We start from the raw sequence: 22,312 nt of genomic DNA on the forward strand, positions 1-22,312 counted from the left end.
TCTGATAGTACAGTAAAATTAAGGTATGTTCTTCTCTTAAAAGCATTAATTTGTATACGAAAACCTTGAATTTGTTAAATATCCATCAAACTTGATCGTGAAAGCTCAGGCAACGCATTATTTTGATCGTGAAAGATAGTGCGTGACCAGACTAATTACTAGTAATCAGAAATCTGTATTTCTTTTACCATTTGATAAAACTGCAACTGGTTGAATCCTGTAACTATTTTGATAATTATGAACATTAAAGCTTTTTATTCAACACTTTACCTCGAAAGTTAAAAAAAAACAAAAAACTAAAAATGTCTCTAAATAAGTTTGAAGTGATTTTGCTCTGAGAATCGGTCATGTGCGATTCGGGCAGACAAATACTATTTAGCCAATAATATGGATACGCAACGTTTAAACCAAAATGATATCCATCAGACAAAAAATTACAGCAAAACAGTATCTTTCATGAGTAATTTGAGATTGAACGATAACCAACATTTTATGCAATAACACTTTCTTAAGTTCTGTATAATCAACGCAGATGTGGACTTGATTTAACTATATACTACAGACTATAGAATACAAGAGCGCAAATGCTGTAATGTCTCGTCTGCTTTACTTATGATTGTTAATTTTTGGAACGTCTATAATATCAAGGGTTTTACTAAAAGTGTCAAATGCGTTTAATGTATTTTTGTCCATCTGATGAGTTACGCCTTTTCAATTGATTTTGAAAGTTCGTTTTTATGTTGTACTGTTATACCGCTGTCTCGGGTTAGGGGAAATGTTGGGAGCCCCCTTACATGTCCAACCCCGTCACATTATTTATCAATGTGTCTGTCCAAAGTCAGGAGCCTGTAATTCAGTGGTTGTCGTTTGTTTATGTGTTATATATTTGTTTTTCGTTTATTTTATTTTATACAAATAAGACCGTTAGTTTTCTCGGTTTAATTGTTTTACATTGTCATATCGGAGCCTTTTATAGCTGACTATGCGGTATGGGCTTTGCTAATTGTTGAAGGCTATACGTTGAACTATAATTGTTAATGTCTGTGTCATTTTGGTAGTTGTCTCTTTGGCAATCGTATCACATCTTCTTTTTTTTAAATTATGATTGTCAATGGTTCATAAAAAGAGTACAAGGTCAGATGATCCATGAAATACAGATCTCTATAAATATCCCGTAGACCAAATAAATGTGTTCCGATTGTTACAGTGCCTTAGAAACTGACAAAAGTTATGCTTGGCAAATTAATTCGAAACGTAAGGTCAAAAGTATATGAATCCTGACCGACAGCTAGACATATACATCTTGCTATTATTCAATATATCAACTACAATTGACATCAGCATGTTCATATATGAAACATGTAGACAGACATGTACACCATACACGGAATAACATGGCGCTATAGCTTACAGGTATATATCCAAAAGCTAGACAACATAAAACGAGCATTGCCGAATTATGCAAAATAATGAGTTCGATGTTATTTGAAACCTTGCAGAAGTCGAAAATGTACACCTCCAATCATAACAACAGACAGTTATCCTAAAGCTTAACGAATCTGCGATACGGACTTGACCACAAAAATGAATCTTAATCCATGAAATAAGGCAAATTCGGGGTCAGGTGAATTCTGTCTGACGGACATGTAGTTTATAGGATCCAATATACAAAATTTGGGTATCCTATAACTCGTAATAAGTGAGGACTTCACATGACAATGAAAAGCTTCATCCTACAATCATCCAACTATTTACATTTTATTTTCTGAAAATATCAATACTTTGAAAAGCTTAAACCTATTGAGGATGTTGAACTATATAGCTTTTTTGAAGTATAAATAACAAATATTAATTATGATATAATTGAAGAATAATTTGAACGTCTTCGTAGCATCAGAACTTACACGATCATTTTCACGATCTTCAAAAATGCGGTATGTGATCTTTCACGATCGGAAAAATCAATTTTTGTGTAAATAGTTCTTTATTTACCAAGTTTCAGATTATGTTTATACAAAATAACTATGAGAACCATTTGATTAATTCAAACAAAATGCCCTAGTTCGTATTAAAGTAGTTTTTCTAGTTGAATTTGTGAACAAATCATGTTTGTTTACATTATTTATGTCACTGAAATGTCGAGAAGCAATCTGCCTATTGTTGTTTTGTAATAATTATGTACTTTTAAAACTGGATATTCTCACATACTGATCATAATACTGAACCATTTTGACAAACAGTTTTATTTTGTCGTTAATTTGTCTGTGTAATTATTAAATTAGAATATGTATTGACCTTTCATATGTCTTCTCAATTAAATGTCTTTCATGATCCGTTACCAGAACTTTCACGATCGTCTCTCAATACTTGACATCCGTTAGATATTCTTTCACGATCATTTCTCTCGATAAACCGAATGACACCCGTGGACAAGTTGTTAATGTCATTTAATCCAGTTGCAAATAAACGATAAAATTGTTTACATTCCGATTTTTTTTCAAATTCTACCAGAATGTTTAAGCAACAAACTATTATGTGCATGTACACTAATTAACCCTCCATATGTGTTGCTGTTGGCCGAGTTTTAATTTTTGAAACACTTTGGTGTTTAGCGTTTGCGTACATGTGTTCATTTGTTTTGCGATGAATCTGACATAAGTTTTCTCTCACGACACAAAAAAGATGAAATAACTAATTATGTGTTTCTGCAATAATACATTTAAAGTCTTTCTGCTAAATGATACTTAATTTGAAGAAATTCCAACTTCACCTTTACCAAAGACATTTGTATTAATAGAATAGAATATTATATTTTGACTTTACAATATAAGGGATATCTTCTATTTTACGAAAGACCTAGTCACTCATTTTCATATTGTAAAGTCAACACAAAATATTCTATCTTATCTATACATATGTCTTTTGTAAAGGTGAAGTTGGAATTACTTCAAATTAGGTACTGATATTATCAGCAAGCATTTTTTATATATATATATATATATTTTTTCTATATCAACTTAAATATTTGAATTAAGGGTACCTGAGAGTAAATTTATAAACCATCCATGACATACAAGTATGAACACCTCAGCAGAATACACGTATTTACACTTTTGGTATTTCGCTTATGTTACCTCCGCATAATCATAGATTACCACAGAATAAACTTTTGGCGTTAAGCAACAATTTGTTTTTAATAGTGACGTCAAATGTTTTGAATTGTGATGTAAAGTTTCGGGAACCGGTATGATTTTACGTAATGGCATACAAATTTGCATATAAGTGTAAAAACATCTATGGATAATATCTATTACTTACAACACAATTAATAACAAAGACGTTGTGCTTAGAATTTAAGATTTTTCCATGTGTTATTCCTGTATTAATTGATGCTAGTATGACTAGCAGCCAACACTCTATATTATATTTTGTATGTTTTTGATTGTCAGAACTTATTCACTACTCGACACATACACACTCATCAACCTTTAAGTCTTTCTTTCTCAAGGTAAGACGTGCATTGTTACATTTAAATTGAAGCAATCAAAAGATTAGCAGAAATCCAAAAAGATTATACAAATCAAAGTTAAATTCAAACCACGAGGGAATCGCACCAACTGCAAAAGAAGATGGACACAAATAGATTACTTATTGGTCTACACTGAAGACCGACGATAAAAAAAAAGATTAATAGTATTTTTGAGAATTTCAAAGGATATTTTTTTTTTCTCTTTTGATGTTAAAAACATATGTTTTGGAGTACAATTATGCTATAAATATTAAAGTACGTTGAGACTTTGATACATTGTCTATTATAATATATAGTCTGCAATCACAAGCGTTAGGCACCATGCCATGTATTCATTGTTCTTCACACACCTGAGACAGTGTGGCTTAGCTGATGATCTTCATTTATAAGTCAGAATACTTTTTTCGACATACTTTCAAATCGAATCGAATACGTGAACGATTAGTAAATGCGGCTTGTTCCATTCGCTCTCAATGGCCGAATCAGGTACTTGTCACCTTTCGAGACCAATAATCGTCAGATGGCATGTAACTGTGGAATGGGTCGCCGGTAAAATTTACTAAAAAATACAAGATTGATCATTGAATTAATTTTAAGAATATTGTGATTTAAAGAAATTATCCAAACAGAACATATTTTACCATAACATCAGCTTAACCATCTGAAATGGTAATTGCTTAAGGTATGTTACATGATTAACGCCATTTGTAACGAATTATAACTTTTTTTAGTCTAATGTTGTACTGGTGTATGCTTCGATCTGGTGTCAATCAAAAACTAAATACTTTAAAATATGTGTATTTGTGTCTGTGATATTGAAGCGGAATTGAAGAACAAAGAACGAATATTAGTTGTCATGAAATCATAATTATATGACTAGATAGGGTCATATGTCTTCACGCTACACGTTGCCCTGCAATCTTACATGTTAAAACTGTTAGGTAAGTGAATCCAGAAAGTATAAATGCATATTCATATGCATTTATAAATACTTTTTGTATATACTGATGATCAGGATAATATTTTTCATTAGACTTTAATTTACTAAAAAAACATCAATCAAAACAACTACGCACACAATTTGAAAATAGAAAAGACATAACATTAAGTATCATATATCAATCAGCGAAGTATTAAATTGTAACAGATTAACAGTCCTCAAGACCTAAGTTACAATCCTGAATTATGATAAAAATCCACACACGAATAGCTTTTGTTTGAATTAACATAATCCATATACCGAATTTTAACCAACGAGTAAGTGCAACTCAAACGATTATAATTGTATCATATCTTATCGTAATTCACTCTTTTCTATTAATCAGACTTACTATTTGCCGGATAGGCTGTAACCATATGAAAAACATTTGGTTCTTTATCTGTAACAAAAGTAGCTCTTGTGCCAGTAGAATGGCCATCATGTGACAATGATTTTCCCTCAAATCGTGTGTACCTTGTCCTGAATAACAAAAAGAACCTCTTTCAAATCTAGCTAATGTGATAGCACTAGAAATACGCCACACACAAGAGTTATGTCATCTATGAGGGATTAGATGAAATCTGTGTTAGGTGGAAACTTTATATGTATATAACATTTGCACCTGTTTCAACCCTCTTACATAAGTTTTGTGTAAACTAGTTTTATTGTTAAGAATTTTCAAATTAGAATGTGTGGCGTGAATTCAATTTCAAATTCAAAATCAACGCTAAAACACTTTTTGATTGTGTTCAAAATTCAGATAAAATTGTTCAAATCTTACGTTTGAATGTAGTAAAAGGGCCAACGCGTAAAATGTGCGGCTTTTGCTTACTTGCTAAATTACAAGGATTTGTTTTACAATTAAACAAATCAAAATGTTCTATGTTATGGATTCACTATTTATCACAAACCTTTTGAAAATGATTCAAAAAAAGGACCTACCGATATCCAAATAAAAAATCTAATGAACTAGCTTGTGACCATCCAGAAATAAATTAAAAAATATTCACATTTAATGTTTGAATGGTGTGCATCTTCCAATATGTATTTTTGATAATAATGCATGAGTATTGTCATCATATTTCCAATCAAAGTATGTAAATCTCAATAGATATTTAGACCCTTATTTTTAAATTAACACAAATCAGACTCTTACCTCATTTTTGCACTTCTAAATAACACTGTGGCAACCAAGAGAATTAATATTGCACACACTATAGGAATAGCAGCATATAGAAAAATCAAATCTGTAAAATATAAACGAATGTGTTTTTTTCCCCAATTGATGAATTATTAAAATATGCTTGTTCGAATTACAATCTCTTAAATGATTTTTTTTTACTCTGAGGAAAATAGTGAAATTAATTATTGCTTTGCTAGGACTCAGCGAACTTAACTAGCATGCACAGATATATTTGATGCTAAAAATGTGTATCTTCGGGTAAACCTTTGTGGGTACGTATACATTTGTATTCCACAGGTGAGTAAATCAAAAGTACTTCAGGCCAGTAATGGTTACACATCTACAAATACCTTTAAGAAATACATGAACTGACTAAAATATAATTGTACATCATTGAGTTGCAGTTTTACTTTCCCTTCATTTCTTAAGATGATACAGTGCATTACTGTGTACAGATTTAGAAACAAAATGTTCTTTATGATAAATGCTTTTTAAATGGACAATTTGAATATGTTAAAACAATGTAAACACAGTTTGTTCACTGACAATTATGCCACATGTTATTTCAACAAAAAATTGCTTTATACCTGGATCATTTTTATCATCTGGTTGTGAACCATCAACTGGGGGTGTTGTTGTTAATACCGCCGAGGACAAAACAGTTGTTTCAGTATGTGAAAAGACAACTGTTGATTTTAAAGAAAGTGATGATAGTGGTTGCTCAAATGCCATTGAATTTAGCTTAACTGATTCAGTCGATAATAACTGAACTGTTGGTTCAAACGACGAAAAGGCAACTGATAATTCTGTTGAAAAGGATGATAATATTTGTTCAAATATCATTGAAGATACCACTGTTGACTCAGTCGATAAAAGATGAACTACTAATTCAGTCGATAATAAATTAGTTGTTGATTCAGTCGATAATAACTGAGCTGTTGATTTAGTCGATAATAACTGCCCTGTTGATTCAGTCGATAATAACTGAGTTGTTGATTCAGTCGATAATAACTGAGCTGTTGATTTAGTCGATATTAACTGCCCTGTTGATTCAGTCGATGATAACTGAGTTTTTGATTCAGTCGATAATAACTGAGTTGTTGATTCAGTCGTTAAAAACTGATATGTTGATTCAATCGAAAATAAATGAGTTGTTGATACAGTCGATAATAACTTAGCTTTTGATTCAGTCGATAATAACTGAGCTGTTGATTCAGTCGATAATAACTGTCCTGTTGATACAGTCGATAATACCTGCCCTGTTGATTCAGTCGATTGAAACCTATCTGTTGATTCAGTCGATAATAAGTGAGCTGTTGTTTTAGTCGATAATAACTGCCCTGTTGATTCAGTCGATAATAACTGAGCTGTTGATTCAGTCGATAGTAACTGAGTTGTTAATTCAGTCGATTTAAAGGTAACTGGTAATTCTGTAGAAAGAAATGACACTGTTTGTTCATTTGACATTGATGGTAATACCGTTAGTTCAGTCGATAATAATTGACTTGCTGATTCAGCCGTCCACAATTGAACTGATGATTCTGGATAAAGTGATGAAATTGTTTGTTCGATTGAAATTGACAATAAATTTGTTGATTCTGTCGATAATAATTGAAATTTTGATTCCATCGACGAGAACTGAACTGTTGACTCTGCATAAAGTGATGGCAGTAAAGATAACACTGTTGATTCTGTCGATAATAATTGTTCTATTGTGCCAGTCGGTGATAATATTTCTGTAGAAAGTAATGATATATTGTTTTCTATAGGCACTGAAGAAATAACTATTGATTCAGTTGATAATAATTGAACTGCTGATTCACTTGATGATACTGGAACTGTTGATTCAGTAGATGATAACTGAGCTGTAGATTCAGTTGACAATAATTGAGCTATCGATTCAGTGGCTGATAATGATTGAACTGTCAATTCAGTTGATGACACTTGAATGGTTGATTTAATCGATGATAATTCAACTGCCGTTTCAGTCGATAATAATTGAACTGCTGATTCAGTTGATGAAAATTCATATGATGATTCAGTCAATGATAACTGATCTGTTGTTTCAGTCGATGATAATTGGACTGTCGATTCAGTCGATAATAACTGAACTGTGGATTCAGTTGATGATAAATGAACTGTTAATTCAGTCGCTGATAACACAACTGTCGATTCACTTAATGATGAATGCACTGTTGATGCAGCTGATAATAATTGAAATGTCGATTCAGTCGAAGATAACTGAACTGTTGATTCAGACAATGTTAATTGAACAGTTGATAATAAATGAACTATTGAATCAGATGATGATAATTGAAGGGTTTGTTCATTCGACGATAATTGAGCTGTTGAGTCTATAGAAAGTGGTAATATTGTTTGTGTGGTTTCAATCGAGGATGAGAACGATGATTCAGTAGATGGTGTTGGAACTACTTTTTTAGTAAAAACTATTGATGTTGTCGGTTCAACTGACAATGAAGATGTATATATTGATTCGATAGACAGTGACGACAATGCAAATGTCTGATCCATTGAGAATAAAGATAAAAATGTTGTTTCAAAGGGAAGTCGTGAATCGGAAGACATTATTACTGCTGTCGATTCTGTTCTAACTGTTGACGATGTTGAATCAATACCAGAAACTTCAAGAACGCTATACATCGATGTACCTGATGATTCGGATGAAAAAGGAACCGCTAACTTAGTTGAGATATATGATGATGTTGGTTCAATTGTGATTGAATTTACCATTGTTGATTGAGTGAGTATATTTGAAAAAGTTTGTGCTGTAGAAAGTGATACAACTGACAGTGTATTTGATAATGAATCTGTTTTATTTGTAGATAATAGTACATCTGTTTCGAAGAAATATTGTGACAAAGTTGCTGCTGCTGTGAATGTGAAAAATAGTACCGTTTCTGTTGATTCGCTTACTAATGATGGTATTATAGATTGTGTAACTATTGTTGATGTTATCGATTCTGTAAAAATTGACGTTGATGAGGGTACATCGGTAAATACTTCTAATGATGACGTGTTCCGAGGACAATTTGCCTCAGTGTTTGCACAGTGTCCGGGAAAACACCTAAATCCTCCTTCTGGACAAGGAGGTTCGACTGATGTACCTTCAATGAAAAAATTAAAAACAGTAAGGTGCTGACCAAAAATAAATGTAAACAAGCAGTAAACGTTGAGTGCATTTCTTGTAAACCACACGTTAACTCGGCCTTAACACCAAATGTCTGTAGACGTAAAAGGAAACGTCCGTTTATTTTTCTACGTTTAGTTCCGAGTAGACGGGGCGAAGGCGGGTCTTCTAATTTTATCATATAAAAACGCATCTACAATTTTGGTAGTAAACACGCGAAAAACCACATTGTCATATTATCCGAAATACACTAACTTAGCAAATTACATTGTACATGCCTAATTCTCTCTTTATACCCTCAACAAAAAATAACCACGGACCTACAGGCTTCAGACTTTACACATGTCTTTGTAATTTTTCGCGTCTTTGGTAAAAAACGTTGTGCATGTCTGATGCTATAACCTGTAATTTAGTGTTACCCCCTAATTGTTCGCTACAACTATTCGATAGTTTGAGATACGTATACGTATTTATAAGTAAACACGAAATTTAAGTAAAGAAATGAAATATGTGCAATGTATAAGAGAGTTGAATAACATTTCACAATGAATCTGGCTTTTTTTCATTTTACTTGAATTAAGTTTAAAACTTTGTTTTCATTTGCTATGTTTCTGTGCCAAATTGAAATGACATATTTTCTACACAAATTAGAAGTGGCCGGGTACTTAAAAAAAATACTATTAAAAAAATCATGTATCTAAGACTAAAGTATCAATTAGTACACATCCAACATCTAATTGATTTGGTGTAAGGACGTCATAAACAGAAAGAGAAAATATGACCTTGTGCAATGCCAAGATACAAGTATCGACAGATTGTGGATCCATAAATGTGTATACATGTATGGTACAGTGAATTGATATAATCCGTGATAATGTAGAATCGTTAAAATTTTCAGGCATTATGTAGAATGACTGGTCAGTTTATGGATTATACTGGTATGTAATCACTTAAATTGTAAGGGATTAAGTATAATCAATAGAACAAATGTCAGATATCATACATAATAACTGAAATGATAAGTATGTTTTATTTTATAAGTAATGAATAAAAGTTAAATATTTAATTCTGACACAATCATATTAAACATGAATTGTAAAATGTTCAGCACAATGTAATAAAATAATAACATCAATGCCTAAAAATTTAAGGCATAACATATTACCATGTTAGGAACAATAAACTTTAATATTAAGCACAATATTTAAATGTTAAGAACAATATATCAAAAACAATCATCTATTTTTACAAACTAAATTTGCCTGTACCACAACATCCACATTTTGAAACATTTTATTTCTTCGTATATTAAATCAGATTTTTCTACAGGTCTAGAGATAAAATAAAACTTTTCAAACAATCATCTGAGGCACTAAAGCTAGAGGCCCCCGAAATACAGTGTCGTTTTTCCAATAACATATACTGTTGATTTACACTTAGAACATTTTTGTCCAGTGATCTTGATGAACAATGATGGACTTAAAATTAGGAAGATTGCATATCAACTAAAAAATTTGAAATTTGAAAAATCTTGAAAAAACAAATTTGAACCCCTTTAAAAAACATTGGGACTTTCTTTTCAAACTTTTTGAATCCCCCGTTGGAATATTAACCACCTAACTCAATTCCAGTCTTTTCTTTGTGGTATGGAATATTTTAGTACAACTTAAGAGAGATCCATACACTGTTTCACAAATTATTGCCTGGAAACTAGAAAGAAAGCTTTTTTGCTTAAACAAATGTTAAAGAGGAGTGAATGATGGACATTCAAAATAGAAAAATCTGAAATAAGGTAACAACGCAATGGCTAACGTACAAAATGTTTACCAACAAGTCTCAAATATGATCAACGCATTACTATACTAATGAGACGCTTATTGCAAAAATATGTATATGATAACTAAATACTTTTATTTCTATATATCTAATTTTTTTTTTTGGAAATTTACAAAATTCGTTTTACGTCAGATATTTATTTATTTTTAGATCCATGCCCAATAGCCCCCATCCTATTTTATTGTATCACGATGTGTAGAGTGTAATCTGTATGAAATATAAGATATGGTAGGAGCCTTTAAACATCTTAAATCCTGACTAACTATTCAATTCAATTTTCAAGGAATAAGAAAAAAGCAAATGATAATTTGTCTGTATTTAACTTTTATCAAACTGAGAATCTTTGAATCATTGAAAATCCCTTAAAACATGGGGATTTTGTAGAATAGTTAATAAAATGTTCAGTGAGTATATAAAATCAATGGAATTTTTAGGGATTATAGATAATATCTAATGAATTAGTGATTCTACATAACCCCTGAAAAATTCTTAATTTTACATTATCCCTGATTCTACAAATTGTAAAATATATACATACAACCTCTGGCGAAGAGATCATTTTCGTTCCGTTCAAAAATTTGTAACTCTACACTCATTATTATCTTAAGTGCATTATTGCGGAACATGTATGGAACGGATATGAACTCTGCACCGGAGATATATATACATATATATATATATATATATACAACTCGTCTAAACATCAACCCAACAATGTTAGATATATATATATCTCCGGTGCAGAGTTCATATATATATATATATATATAAAACAATAATATTAAGTTTTCTTTTAATTTACTGATAACAAAACCAATATCAATACCATTAAAAACAATATTCAACAATCCAATTACAGTGTTGAATTTGAAGAGACATTTAAAGCCGAAATCCGGATCTGGTGAACAAAAAGAAATATTGACACCTTATGTTTGTGGTATAACATCGTGGCCACAAGTTAATTGTTTTCTGTTAAATATTATATTTATATTAAGATCCATTTTGTAACATTTTGTGATCAATTTTATTTGGCAATCGCCAATGGATGTCAGCAGGGTTAAAGAACATCAGTTCTTCGACCTGTTAGTCAAATGCGTTTTGTTTTAAATATAATTTTTCACTTTTTTGGTCATTTGGAAAATGTTGTTTGTGAGGTATTTAGATCCTTCTACAATGAAATTTGTTTTACATGCACACGTATAAAAATTGCGGTTTTTCATCCAACGCAATCATAGGTTTGAACTTCGTAATCTATTAATACTTGTTTATATTTTTCGATTGGGCTTGTATCATTTCCCTCCGGTTTATATGATTCGTTCATTCTATATTGACTCTTAAAATTCAAGAGTCTTTCTAAAAATGAGGGTACTTTTTTTCTAAAAATTAGGGTACTTTTTTCTAAAAATGAGGGTACTTTTTTTCTAAAAATGAGGGTACTTTTTATATGGCCTTCCAAATACCGTTTCGATCCCTAACATCACTGAAGAGACATTTATTGTCGAAATCCGGATCTGGTGTACAAAACAAATATTGACATCTTATGTTTGTGGCATAACATCGGGGCCACACGTTAATTGTTTTCTGTTTAGTATTAAATTTATATTAAGATCCATTTTGTTGCATCTTGCGATGAATTTTATTTGACAATCGCCAATGGCAGTCAGGAGGGTTCAAGAACATCAGTTGTTCGACCTGTTATTCAAATGCTTTTTGTTGAAATATACTTTTTCACTTTTTTGGTCATTTGGAAAATGTTGTTTGTGCTGTATTAAGACCCTTCAACAACGAAATTTGTTTTACATGCACACGTATAAAAATTGCGGTTTTCATCAAACGCAATCAAAGGTTTGAACGTAGTTTTCAATTTAGACTCGTTTATATTTTGTCGTTTGGGCTTGTATCATATTTTCCTCCCGGTTCATATGATCCGTTCATCCTACTAAGTATATTGACTCTTGAAATTCAAGAGTCTATCTAAGAATGAGGGTACTTTTTTTTTAAATGAGGGTACTTTTCATAGTGCTTTCCAAATTCCTTTTCGATTCCTAACATCACCGAAGAGACATTTATTGTCGAAATCCAGATCTGGTGTACAAAAATTATTGACACCTAATGTTTGTGGCATTACATCGTGGCCACACGTTAATTGTTTTCTGTTAAGTATTAAATTTATATTAAGATCCATTTTGTTACATCTTGTGATCAATTTATTTGACAATCGCCAATGGCAGTCAGCAGGGTTAAAGAACATCAGTTGTTCGACCTGTTAGTCAAATGCGTTTTGTTAAAATATACTTTTTCACTTTTTTGGTCATTTGGAAAATGTTGTTTGTGAGGTATTTACCCCCTTCTACAACGAAATTTGTTTTACATGTACACGTATAAAAATTGCGGTTTTCATCCAACGCAATCAAAGGTTTGAACGTAGTTTTCAATGAAGACTCGTTTATATAACATTCCAATAAATTATCTTGTGATTTAGAAACTTGAACAAACACAGTTTTTCCTTTAATCTTCTAGTCTACAAAAAGTCTGCAAAAAGAAATCTTCGATGATGACATTGAAAATGATCAACTTGTGATCCGTACTTTGTCCACACACATGGATTTGACAAATATTGAAACAAAGTAATGAATATAAAAGTGTAATTGACGTAAATCAATACATTGGATATGACTATAAAAACTCTAAAAGAAGAAAAATAGGACTTTACTTAAATATGTGTTCTTTAGAAAAGTAACCAAAAGAACCCATCAAACTATCTTTTGAATGAGTGGGTAAGCAGTACTTGCTTCATCAATTATTTTTACTTACAATTTTCGTCTGATCTGTCTGCGGGTTCTGGATCGACAAAGCAATCAAAACTAAGGTCACATCTTAATTCTTTTCCAATACAGTTTCCATTGTCACATTCAAACTCGGTAATACTGCACGATAAACCTGATAGTATAAAGAAAATGTACGAATAAACACAAGAACAACTTCTATAATTTGATAACAATAATTTTGACTCTTTAGCAGACAAATTTGAATTCATATTATTTGATGGTCATCCCCGTATTCAAAATACTATAAACTAAAGCTGAAATATTAATATTAAGATTATTTGGGCTTACATTTTCAACACACATATCATGTTATAGAGGGGTATTCGCGTACAGTTTTTGTCAATTGACGGTTAAATTTCCCGAGCCGCTAGGCAACGGAAATATGGTTCCAAGACTGGTGTTTGTCGAAAATACCCCTCAATAATATAATATATTTGTTAAATTACACAGAATGTTTTTACCCGTAAGCTGTAATCCATAAACATGTTTAAAATTAATTTTAAGTAGAGACTATCATAGTACCGTGGGATTTATAAATAGCATAGAAGCGAATTTGAGGCATATTCAACGGCAATGATGAAAAACAGGTAATTCGTTTAATGGGAAAAAAGTTTATATAAGACGTACTTATAAATGTAAAACAAATAAGGCAATGCTTAGAAAAACACAATAAAAAACTATAAATTAAAGTAGTTAACACAGGCAAAGTAATCTGTTAATATTGATGTATTGTTGTTTGGTATAAGCAAACAATAACTACCTTTTACGTATATCAACTGTACAAAATCGCATTAGGGCATATGATCATGATGATACAGTTACCAGAGAGTTAATAACATTGCTAACGTAAAATGTTATTATAGCGCTGTCAAAATGTGATATATCGCAATTAAATTCGCTCGACTGATTTTTATCACTCATAATGATTTAACATAAACGATCGAGTTAATGGACCCTTTTTCAAATGACATTTGGTTTAATAATGCATGGAGATTATGTGTCCGAAATTCTATAAAATTGTCAAAATACCATTTTTTTAAAAGGATTTTTTTCTTCTAGGATCACGAACATTTGATAATGCTGTTATTTCCAAAAACAAAATACATAAATGTATAGGATACTTATGCAAAGCAGATATTACAAAGAATTTAACCAAAAAGAAAACATTGCGTTTACCTTTTAAGACAAAAAAGACATGTATTCTAGTCGAAAGGAAAAATACGTCCACAAATCTGAATTTTAAGCAAAGATTTAAAATTTTGATCTCGTTCTACTAAAAAAAGTAGCACATGTAGGTATATTTCAATTACATATTTTATTTAATCCGGTAAACCTAAAAGCAAATTGTCATCGAAATTTCATCATGTTATGAAAACGGTATCGTGTGCTTTTAACTAATTTTAAATTACAAGTAAGGTACAATTTTCGTATCTAGCAACATATATAATTATTTAGTACTGACTTTCAAATCATTGAGCTTTTATCATTTCCAAAATCTGTCTTTTGACTTCCTAAAAATGTTTTTCATACTTTATTTTACATAGTTAAATATTTTTACTATGTTTTTTAAACAACAGCTGTCTGGGTCCAATGGTCCGTTTCTGATATGAATTTTCATATATACACCCGAAGGATGTTTGGAACAACGAAAATTCAAAATCAACTTCATTAGGAACGCTTGTAATCAAAATTAGAAAGCAGGGGATGTATAAGACCTAAACATGTTAAAAGCTATATGAATAAAAATGACATATGAATATTCCTCTATGGTCAATTTTGTCTGTGAGAGTGTTTTGATCATAAGAGTCTTAATAATAACCTTATTGATTGTTATCTATCTTAGTAATCTAATACAGGTGTTCTTAAATTATTATTGTCTAATTTTTTATTTATTTTAAGGCAGCGATTTATGTTCTGTGATAGAGTTTTTTTCCATTCACAAACCTGGGATTGATAATCGACTGTCGATTAAAAATCTAATAGTATCAAGTACATTTCACAAATCATCACACAATTATCTGAGTTATTCAATTTTAATTTTAACTTAAAAATAACAAGTGAAACTGCGACCTACTGCTCACTGATGATACCCCCGCCGCAAGTGGATTATATTAATAGTGTAAAAATATGCAAGTATTCGGTAAACAGGAACTTTCGAGTGATGAATCAGAAAACGCATCACAAGGTATAGCTGACCTATATAAATCCTAAAACCAAATTTCATAAGTCCTTGTATTGTAGTTCCTGAGAAAAATGTGACGAAAATTTTCAACTTGGCTATCATATGTAAAATCATACAAGTGTTCGGTTAACAGGAAGTTGTCAAGTGATCAATCTGAAAACGCATCACACGGTATAGCTGACTTTGACTTGTATTGTAGTTCCTGAGAAAAATGCGACGAAAAATATTCATGGGACAGACGGACTGACTGACGGAATGACAGACAGAGGTAAATCAGTATACCCCCCCCCCCCCTTTTTTAAAGCGGGGATATAATTACTTACATTAACATATATATGCATTTTAGTCAACCGATCTGTTGTATAGCGATCAGTTAATGTGGATGGCCGACAGAATTTTGACACACTAGGACTGGTAATTGTCAAGTTTGATATACATTGTCCTTGTACTTTCCATGATAGATTGATGAAGGTTTTCAATAAAAAAAAATTGACATCAAACTACGAAAAGGCACCTATTGCCCAAGTGGGGATATGATGATTAAAAGTATTGTTCAGATACAATGTTGTGGCGTACTCGATGATGAAATATGACGGGATATCGATTAAAATATTTTTAGTTTTAGTTTTAAACCTCCAATTTTGTGTGAAATTAATTAAAATGGATCAACGAAACAACAACCCAACCATAGAGCAGACAACAGCCGAAGGTCACCTATGGATTTTCAATGTAGCGAGAAACTCCCGCACTACGAGGAGTCCTTCAGTTGACCCCTAAACAAAAATATAAACTAGTTCAGTGAAAATGGATGTCATACTAAAATCCGAATTTTACACAAGAAACTAAAATTATAAAAAAAAGACTAACAAAGGCTAGAGGCTCCTGACTTGTTACAGGCGCAAAATTACGGCGGGGTTAAACATTGTTTATTGAAATCTCAAACCTTCCCCATATAACACTTATCAATGTAGAAAAAAACAAACGCGCAACAATACGCACAGTTAAACTCAGTTTAATAGTCTGAGTCCGAGTCCGAGTCCGATGTCAGAATATGAATCAAAAGAAAATAAACAAATGGACAATAAAACATAAATAACAACAGACTACTAACACTGACTAACAGTAACTGACATGACTGCTCCAGACCTCAATTACACTGATAAAAGATTATGTCTTCATCATATGAATATCAGACACAATCCCTCCTGTGAGGGGTTAAGTATCATACTATCATGACATATATGAGAAAAACATAACCCGGGTCATGCCGACAACTGGTTTGTGTTTAATTCCGATGCAAAAACCCTATACGTGAATCAATGTTAAAGCCAAAATATGCAATCTGTAATGACCTGACAACAATATCGTAACTATATTCCTTCTTAAAATAAGTCTGTTTAAAGGTTTTGTCAAGCATTCTTATCAAAATCAAAACTAAACAAAATACTACAATCCCTTCAAGTTTAAATGGAATAAAGTAAAACGACACCAATCGTTGAGGCTGGGAGGATACATACGATAAGAAGAGTAAATACTGACAAGGCCATGACCAAATTGACAAAAATAACACCATAAAAACTGCACATAACTTCTTTATTCATTAAATCAGGAAAACTGGACGAACCCGGGGACTTCAGCTATAGATCGGAATACTAGTAATCGAAAATTCTGAGTAGAAAAAAATAATATCTGAATGATTTTAATCCGTTAACGGGTTTTATTTTTATTTTATCTAAGTATAAACTGTCCTGTGGCAAATATGTCATAAAATAGAGAATGGAAATGGGGAATGTGTCAAAGAGACAACAACCCAACCATAGAAAAAACAACAGCAGAAGGTCACGAACAGGTCTTCAATGTATCGAGAAATTCCGGCATCCTTACATATTTAGAACCGAACTAAAGAAAAATATTTGTTATACAATATGCCTTTACATTTTTATATTTTAAACTTAAACAATTTGAACCTGGTGTTACCTGAAGTAGAAAGATAATTGAAAAATCCAGTGGAAAATATTCAATACATGTCTTAAAGAGTAAAAATTAAGAAAATATCTTTTATTCAAAATGAAGTAACTTTAAATCTATAATTCCTTCAGAAACTTTGAAACCCAAAGTAACTTTTTCATACTGGTCGTTTATAGTTGACAAAATTGTTTAATCTCGGATACAAGAGATTTTAGAAAATTTAAATTTCTCTTCATTTTGTTTTATCTCCTTCTTTCTTTTCAAAAGAAAATACAAGATAAAAGACGCTGCTGAGTAATTTTTAGGTGACCATCAACGGAAGTCATAATCCTTACTTTATACACACCCAAGCTCATTAGTGTGAATCACAATTAATTGTTTTGTAAACATGTTGAATACTTTTTCATGAATATTAACAATGTATCACTAATCATTTATACGAATTCTATAAAAGATATTCTTAGATAAACATTCTTTTAAATAGCATGTGAACAGTGATCAGTGACTGGAAATTCAATAACACATGTATTTCCAGATTAACTCTTCAATCTATTTACATGCCGGAGGTCATGTTTTGACATATTTGTATTTTTCGAGACTCAACCGAAATTTCGACTCATCCAATTTCGACTCAACAGGAGTCGAATTACATACATTAATATGGAACAAAGTTCGGGACGAGGTGAAAACTTTGACTTATCCGAAATTTCGAGTCAACCGAGTTCGAGACAACGAGAGTGAACTGTATTTTAATAAACTAATAAATGAAGAAAGCCGCCTTTTTAAATAAACAATTGACATATACACCTTTTAACATTAGGTACACCAATATCAAATTAAACATCAGAAGAAACAGCATGTTTGGATGGTACAGATCTGAATGTGGAAGACTGTGTTTTGAAAATGCATAAGGTTACTGTATTACGTGATTATCTTATACATCAGACAAGTGATTGTATATGCATTGCATGTATACGTGTTTGTCACCTTTCATAACTGAAAATAATGTTTCAACATATTTTATGGTTATCTCTCATTCATATTTTAAGTCATTCATTTGATAAACAATGGCTGTAACACAATAATTCAAATAATTATTAAAGACAAATCATTCTTTATTTTAGTTGCTGAATTTTAATCAAAAACACGCATGGCATTTATAGAATCGATTATGTAATACTTTGTATTTTCTTTTAGAAAAATAAATGTGTTATAATACCGAACATAACATCATTGTCCTCGCGTATTTTCATCTTCCAAGATAATTGTTTCATATCTGTCAACCACAATGTATTTGCTCATGTAAATGATGATACCTTTGTGTGCAATGTGCAATACGATTTACATTGTAAATGTTCAATGATTTATAGCTCATTTTTGTCTGATAAACCACCTCTACTGCCGTGCCAAATTTTACCTTATATAAGTGATATATTTTGTAATTGATATTTCATGGCCGCCGTTTTAAAAAAAAAATTGCCGGGAATTTTTTTTACAGAAGGACTAATTTCGAAAAGTACCAAAAAATAAAATTTACAATTAAAACAAAAAATAAAAATTTAACCTTCCAAAAGGATCAAGTTCAATATGCGGGATTTCGGGTGGTTTTTAGGTGGGAAAAACAGGGAATTTCCCCCAGTAAGACATTTCAAACAAAAACAATTTTTTTTTATGACTGTTGTAATTCATACTACTTTTTCCCTCAAAAATGAAATAGGTTTTGTGTGTCCTTATTACATAAAAATCTACTATTTAAAGAACAAATTGTAACATCGCTAAATTGTTCCGATATAGCTCCTTAATTAGTAATACTAGAACACACCCGTGATATTGCGGGTCCGTGACTGAATTAAAGTATATAACTATGCGCAAGCCTTATTTTAGTATAAGTATTGTCATCTGATAAAGTCATGCCGATTATAAGATACACAGTTTTCTCTGCTTTTAAATCTTTGTTTGAACTCGTCGAACTGGAACTTATCAATTATTGGTAATATTAATTATTTGGAAAACAAAAGGTCCTGGAATGGAGTATTTTTTTTATCAACAGCATTGTCCTATATTAGTTATGAATAAAGTTGAATTCTTTGATTCGCTGTTTTACGTCATGCCCGCTAACAAACTGAAAACTACCTATACGCCTTATTTTTAGTCCAGATTTTTAGTATTCGTATTGTTATCTTAGAAAGTCTTACTGATTAAAATACTACAATAGGTAACAATTTGACAATTAAGTAGTGTCAACCCTGTGATTATGACCCGCGTATATAGCATATTAATCCTGAATACACCGGTTAGTGGTGCGCCTATCAGATGCGGAACGTACAGATAAGGTAATAGGTAACTGTAACAGGTATCGGACTCGACCCGGAACTTCTTAATTATTGGCAATATTAATTACGTGGAAAACAAAAGGACCTGGAGTGGTGTAATTTTTAATATACACCGTTGTAATATATTAGTTATATATGAAGTTGAATTCTTTGATTCGTCGTTATTTCGTGATGACGGCTGACAAATTGGACCTCGTAATTTTAGTATTCTAGATATGGATAAGCATCGCCGTGGCCCCATCAGTAGAACACATAATAAATAATGATTCATGGTTTTAAGAAAGACTTGTAATCTCGCTCAAAATAATTGCTTTTTGGTGTTGTATATTAAATTTAAATATTTCTATCATTTTTTTCGGATGTTTGCTTTATTCATAGAGTCATTTTGATTCATTTTGACTAAATAATTTACTAGTATATCATTTTACATGTATTAAAGAAAAACATTATGTATCGCTTATTGTGTGCATTACTATGACAGTTAATACTCTTGACTTACTTTCAATTCATGTGTTTAAAATTGAGAATGGAAATGGGGAATGTATCAGATTATATTTATTACATTTTTTTAGGAGCAACTGCCGCAAAACTGATGTAGGTACCTACAACATGTATATGTTCCGGACCATATGAGTATTTGGACCATACGCGTATGGTCATGACCATATGGGTATATACTCATATGGTCCGACCATACGCGTATGGTCGGACCATACGCGTATGGTCGGGGTAATTAACACTGTGTTACAGTTTACTTTTCATACTTCTAAACTCTTCATATGTTATGACCGTTCATTCAAAATACGCTATCATAAAGGTAATTTTATCATTATATTATAATAAAAAGATAAAGCTAAATAATAATAAAAAGTTTCACATAGTTACTTAATTTTACTTAATTGTCAAATTTAAAGTAAACACATTTTATACCGATGGTCATTACCGATTTGTTATTACGAGTAATGGCAATATGTCGACTTAAAAATTAAATTCCAAAAATTTCTTAATGAACTGTTACATAAGAAGTCACTGGAAAGTAGCATACTATTAATTTATTTAAGTTGTGTTGTGAAGATGGTGTATTGCAGTCATTTTACGATATTTGAGATCTAGAGCTTCTTAAAAACACCGTAGACATCAGAATTGCCAAAGACCTCGGTATCACTGAACGCAGCTGCAAAAAAGGCTTGTTTTTCACTCGCTAACAAAATGTGTAAATGAAAAAGATCGTGCACAAATTTCTTGCAAATGCAAAAAAGCTATGATACCGTGTGGAAGTGAATGTCATCCAAACCTAAATGCAGGAATGTAACTAGCTATGAAAACTAACTATGGCATCAATATTAAATTTTACGTATTTTTTTTATTATAAAATTACAAAAATTGTCATGTTTTAAACCATCACTGTTTTTTTAGATAAAGTTTTTGTATTATTGAAACGTTTATAATGTAATTTGAAAAAAATATTTATACCTATATGGTCCAAATACTCATATGGTCCGGCCCGTTAATAACCAAACGAGTATTATACTCATATGGTCCGACCATACGCGTACGGTCGGACCATACGCGTATGGTTGGACCATATGAGTATACGCATATGGTCATGACCATACGCGTATGGTCCAAATACTCATATGGTCCGGAACATATACATAACCAATAACACGATGATTGATTTTAAAGCAATGAACCCCAAATGATGCAGGTGTAATATACACATAACTTTAAATAAGGCCATTGTATACGAGTTCCAAAACAACATAAACACTTTCTCGAAACATTTTTGAACATGATATTATATGAAACAAATGCATTCAACAGCAATTTTGTCCTTATTTCACAAATTGTGTAGTAGTATCCTGAAATTTTTACCACCGTCTCTACACCGGTACCTAAGTCATCAGATAATAAAACAACACAACCGAAAAAATCAATTACTATACAAATCGTGATTGTAAGTAAAAGATCAAGAAGCTGCTGCATCTGTTCAACGAATGTCCGAATTGTTAAAATGCCAGAAAAGGCAATCTAACATATTTCAGTAACACAGGGTGATCTATGACCAACTGATGTTGATAAGAAAAGACCAGGACATATACAGATATACATATATTCAGAATGAGAAAAACCCGATTTGAACTTATTCGATATTATTTGGCGCCTTGGTAACCTTATATGGTATGGTACCTTGCATAAAGGATGTCAATGATAAAATTAAATCAATATAAAAACATCAATAGTCTTGGTCTTGTTTTTGTAAGATACCTGTTCAAAGCATGAAAATAGATGATGTGACGTAATTTCATATACTATGATAAGCATC

The 22,312-nt window shown here is 31.5% G+C and overlaps 2 protein-coding genes across 2 annotated transcripts; both read right to left on the minus strand.

Moving 5' to 3' along the window:
- Positions 1–3,742: 3,742 nt before the first annotated feature.
- On the minus strand, positions 3,743–6,526 carry LOC134681864 (uncharacterized). The gene is made up of 4 exons (XM_063541506.1): positions 6,279–6,526; positions 5,665–5,755; positions 4,861–4,988; positions 3,743–4,088 (listed from the first exon to the last, which is right to left on the minus strand). Exons 1-4 carry the CDS (start codon positions 6,421–6,423, stop codon positions 4,012–4,014), a joined length of 441 nt encoding a protein of 146 aa, XP_063397576.1. The 5' UTR covers positions 6,424–6,526; the 3' UTR covers positions 3,743–4,011.
- On the minus strand, positions 6,429–11,271 carry LOC134727605 (uncharacterized). The gene is made up of 3 exons (XM_063591986.1): positions 11,214–11,271; positions 6,946–8,816; positions 6,429–6,497 (listed from the first exon to the last, which is right to left on the minus strand). Exons 1-3 carry the CDS (start codon positions 11,269–11,271, stop codon positions 6,429–6,431), a joined length of 1,998 nt encoding a protein of 665 aa, XP_063448056.1.
- Positions 11,272–22,312: the final 11,041 nt, after the last annotated feature.

Source organism: Mytilus trossulus, chromosome 8, assembly GCF_036588685.1.
Source record: "Mytilus trossulus isolate FHL-02 chromosome 8, PNRI_Mtr1.1.1.hap1, whole genome shotgun sequence".
NCBI lineage: Eukaryota > Metazoa > Mollusca > Bivalvia > Mytilida > Mytilidae > Mytilus > Mytilus trossulus.

Bases quoted from the DNA above. Each gene is read 5' to 3' on its own strand.
- LOC134681864 (XM_063541506.1), bottom strand. From the start codon at position 6,423: ATGGCATTTGAGCAACCACTATCATCACTTTCTTTAAAATCAACAGTT. The intron at 5,756-6,278 runs GTATAAAGCAAT...TATATTTTACAG, and splicing joins AGATGATAAAAATGATCCAG to ATTTGATTTTTCTATATGCT. The intron at 4,989-5,664 runs GTAAGAGTCTGA...TTTGTTATTCAG, and splicing joins TTTAGAAGTGCAAAAATGAG to GACAAGGTACACACGATTTG.
- LOC134727605 (XM_063591986.1), bottom strand. From the start codon at position 11,271: ATGAGTGTAGAGTTACAAATTTTTGAACGGAACGAAAATGATCTCTTC. The intron at 8,817-11,213 runs GTATGTATATAT...TTTTCATTGAAG, and splicing joins TGATCTCTTCGCCAGAGGTT to GTACATCAGTCGAACCTCCT. The intron at 6,498-6,945 runs GTATTATCGACT...CCTTTTCAACAG, and splicing joins CGACTGAATCAACAGGGCAG to AATTATCAGTTGCCTTTTCG.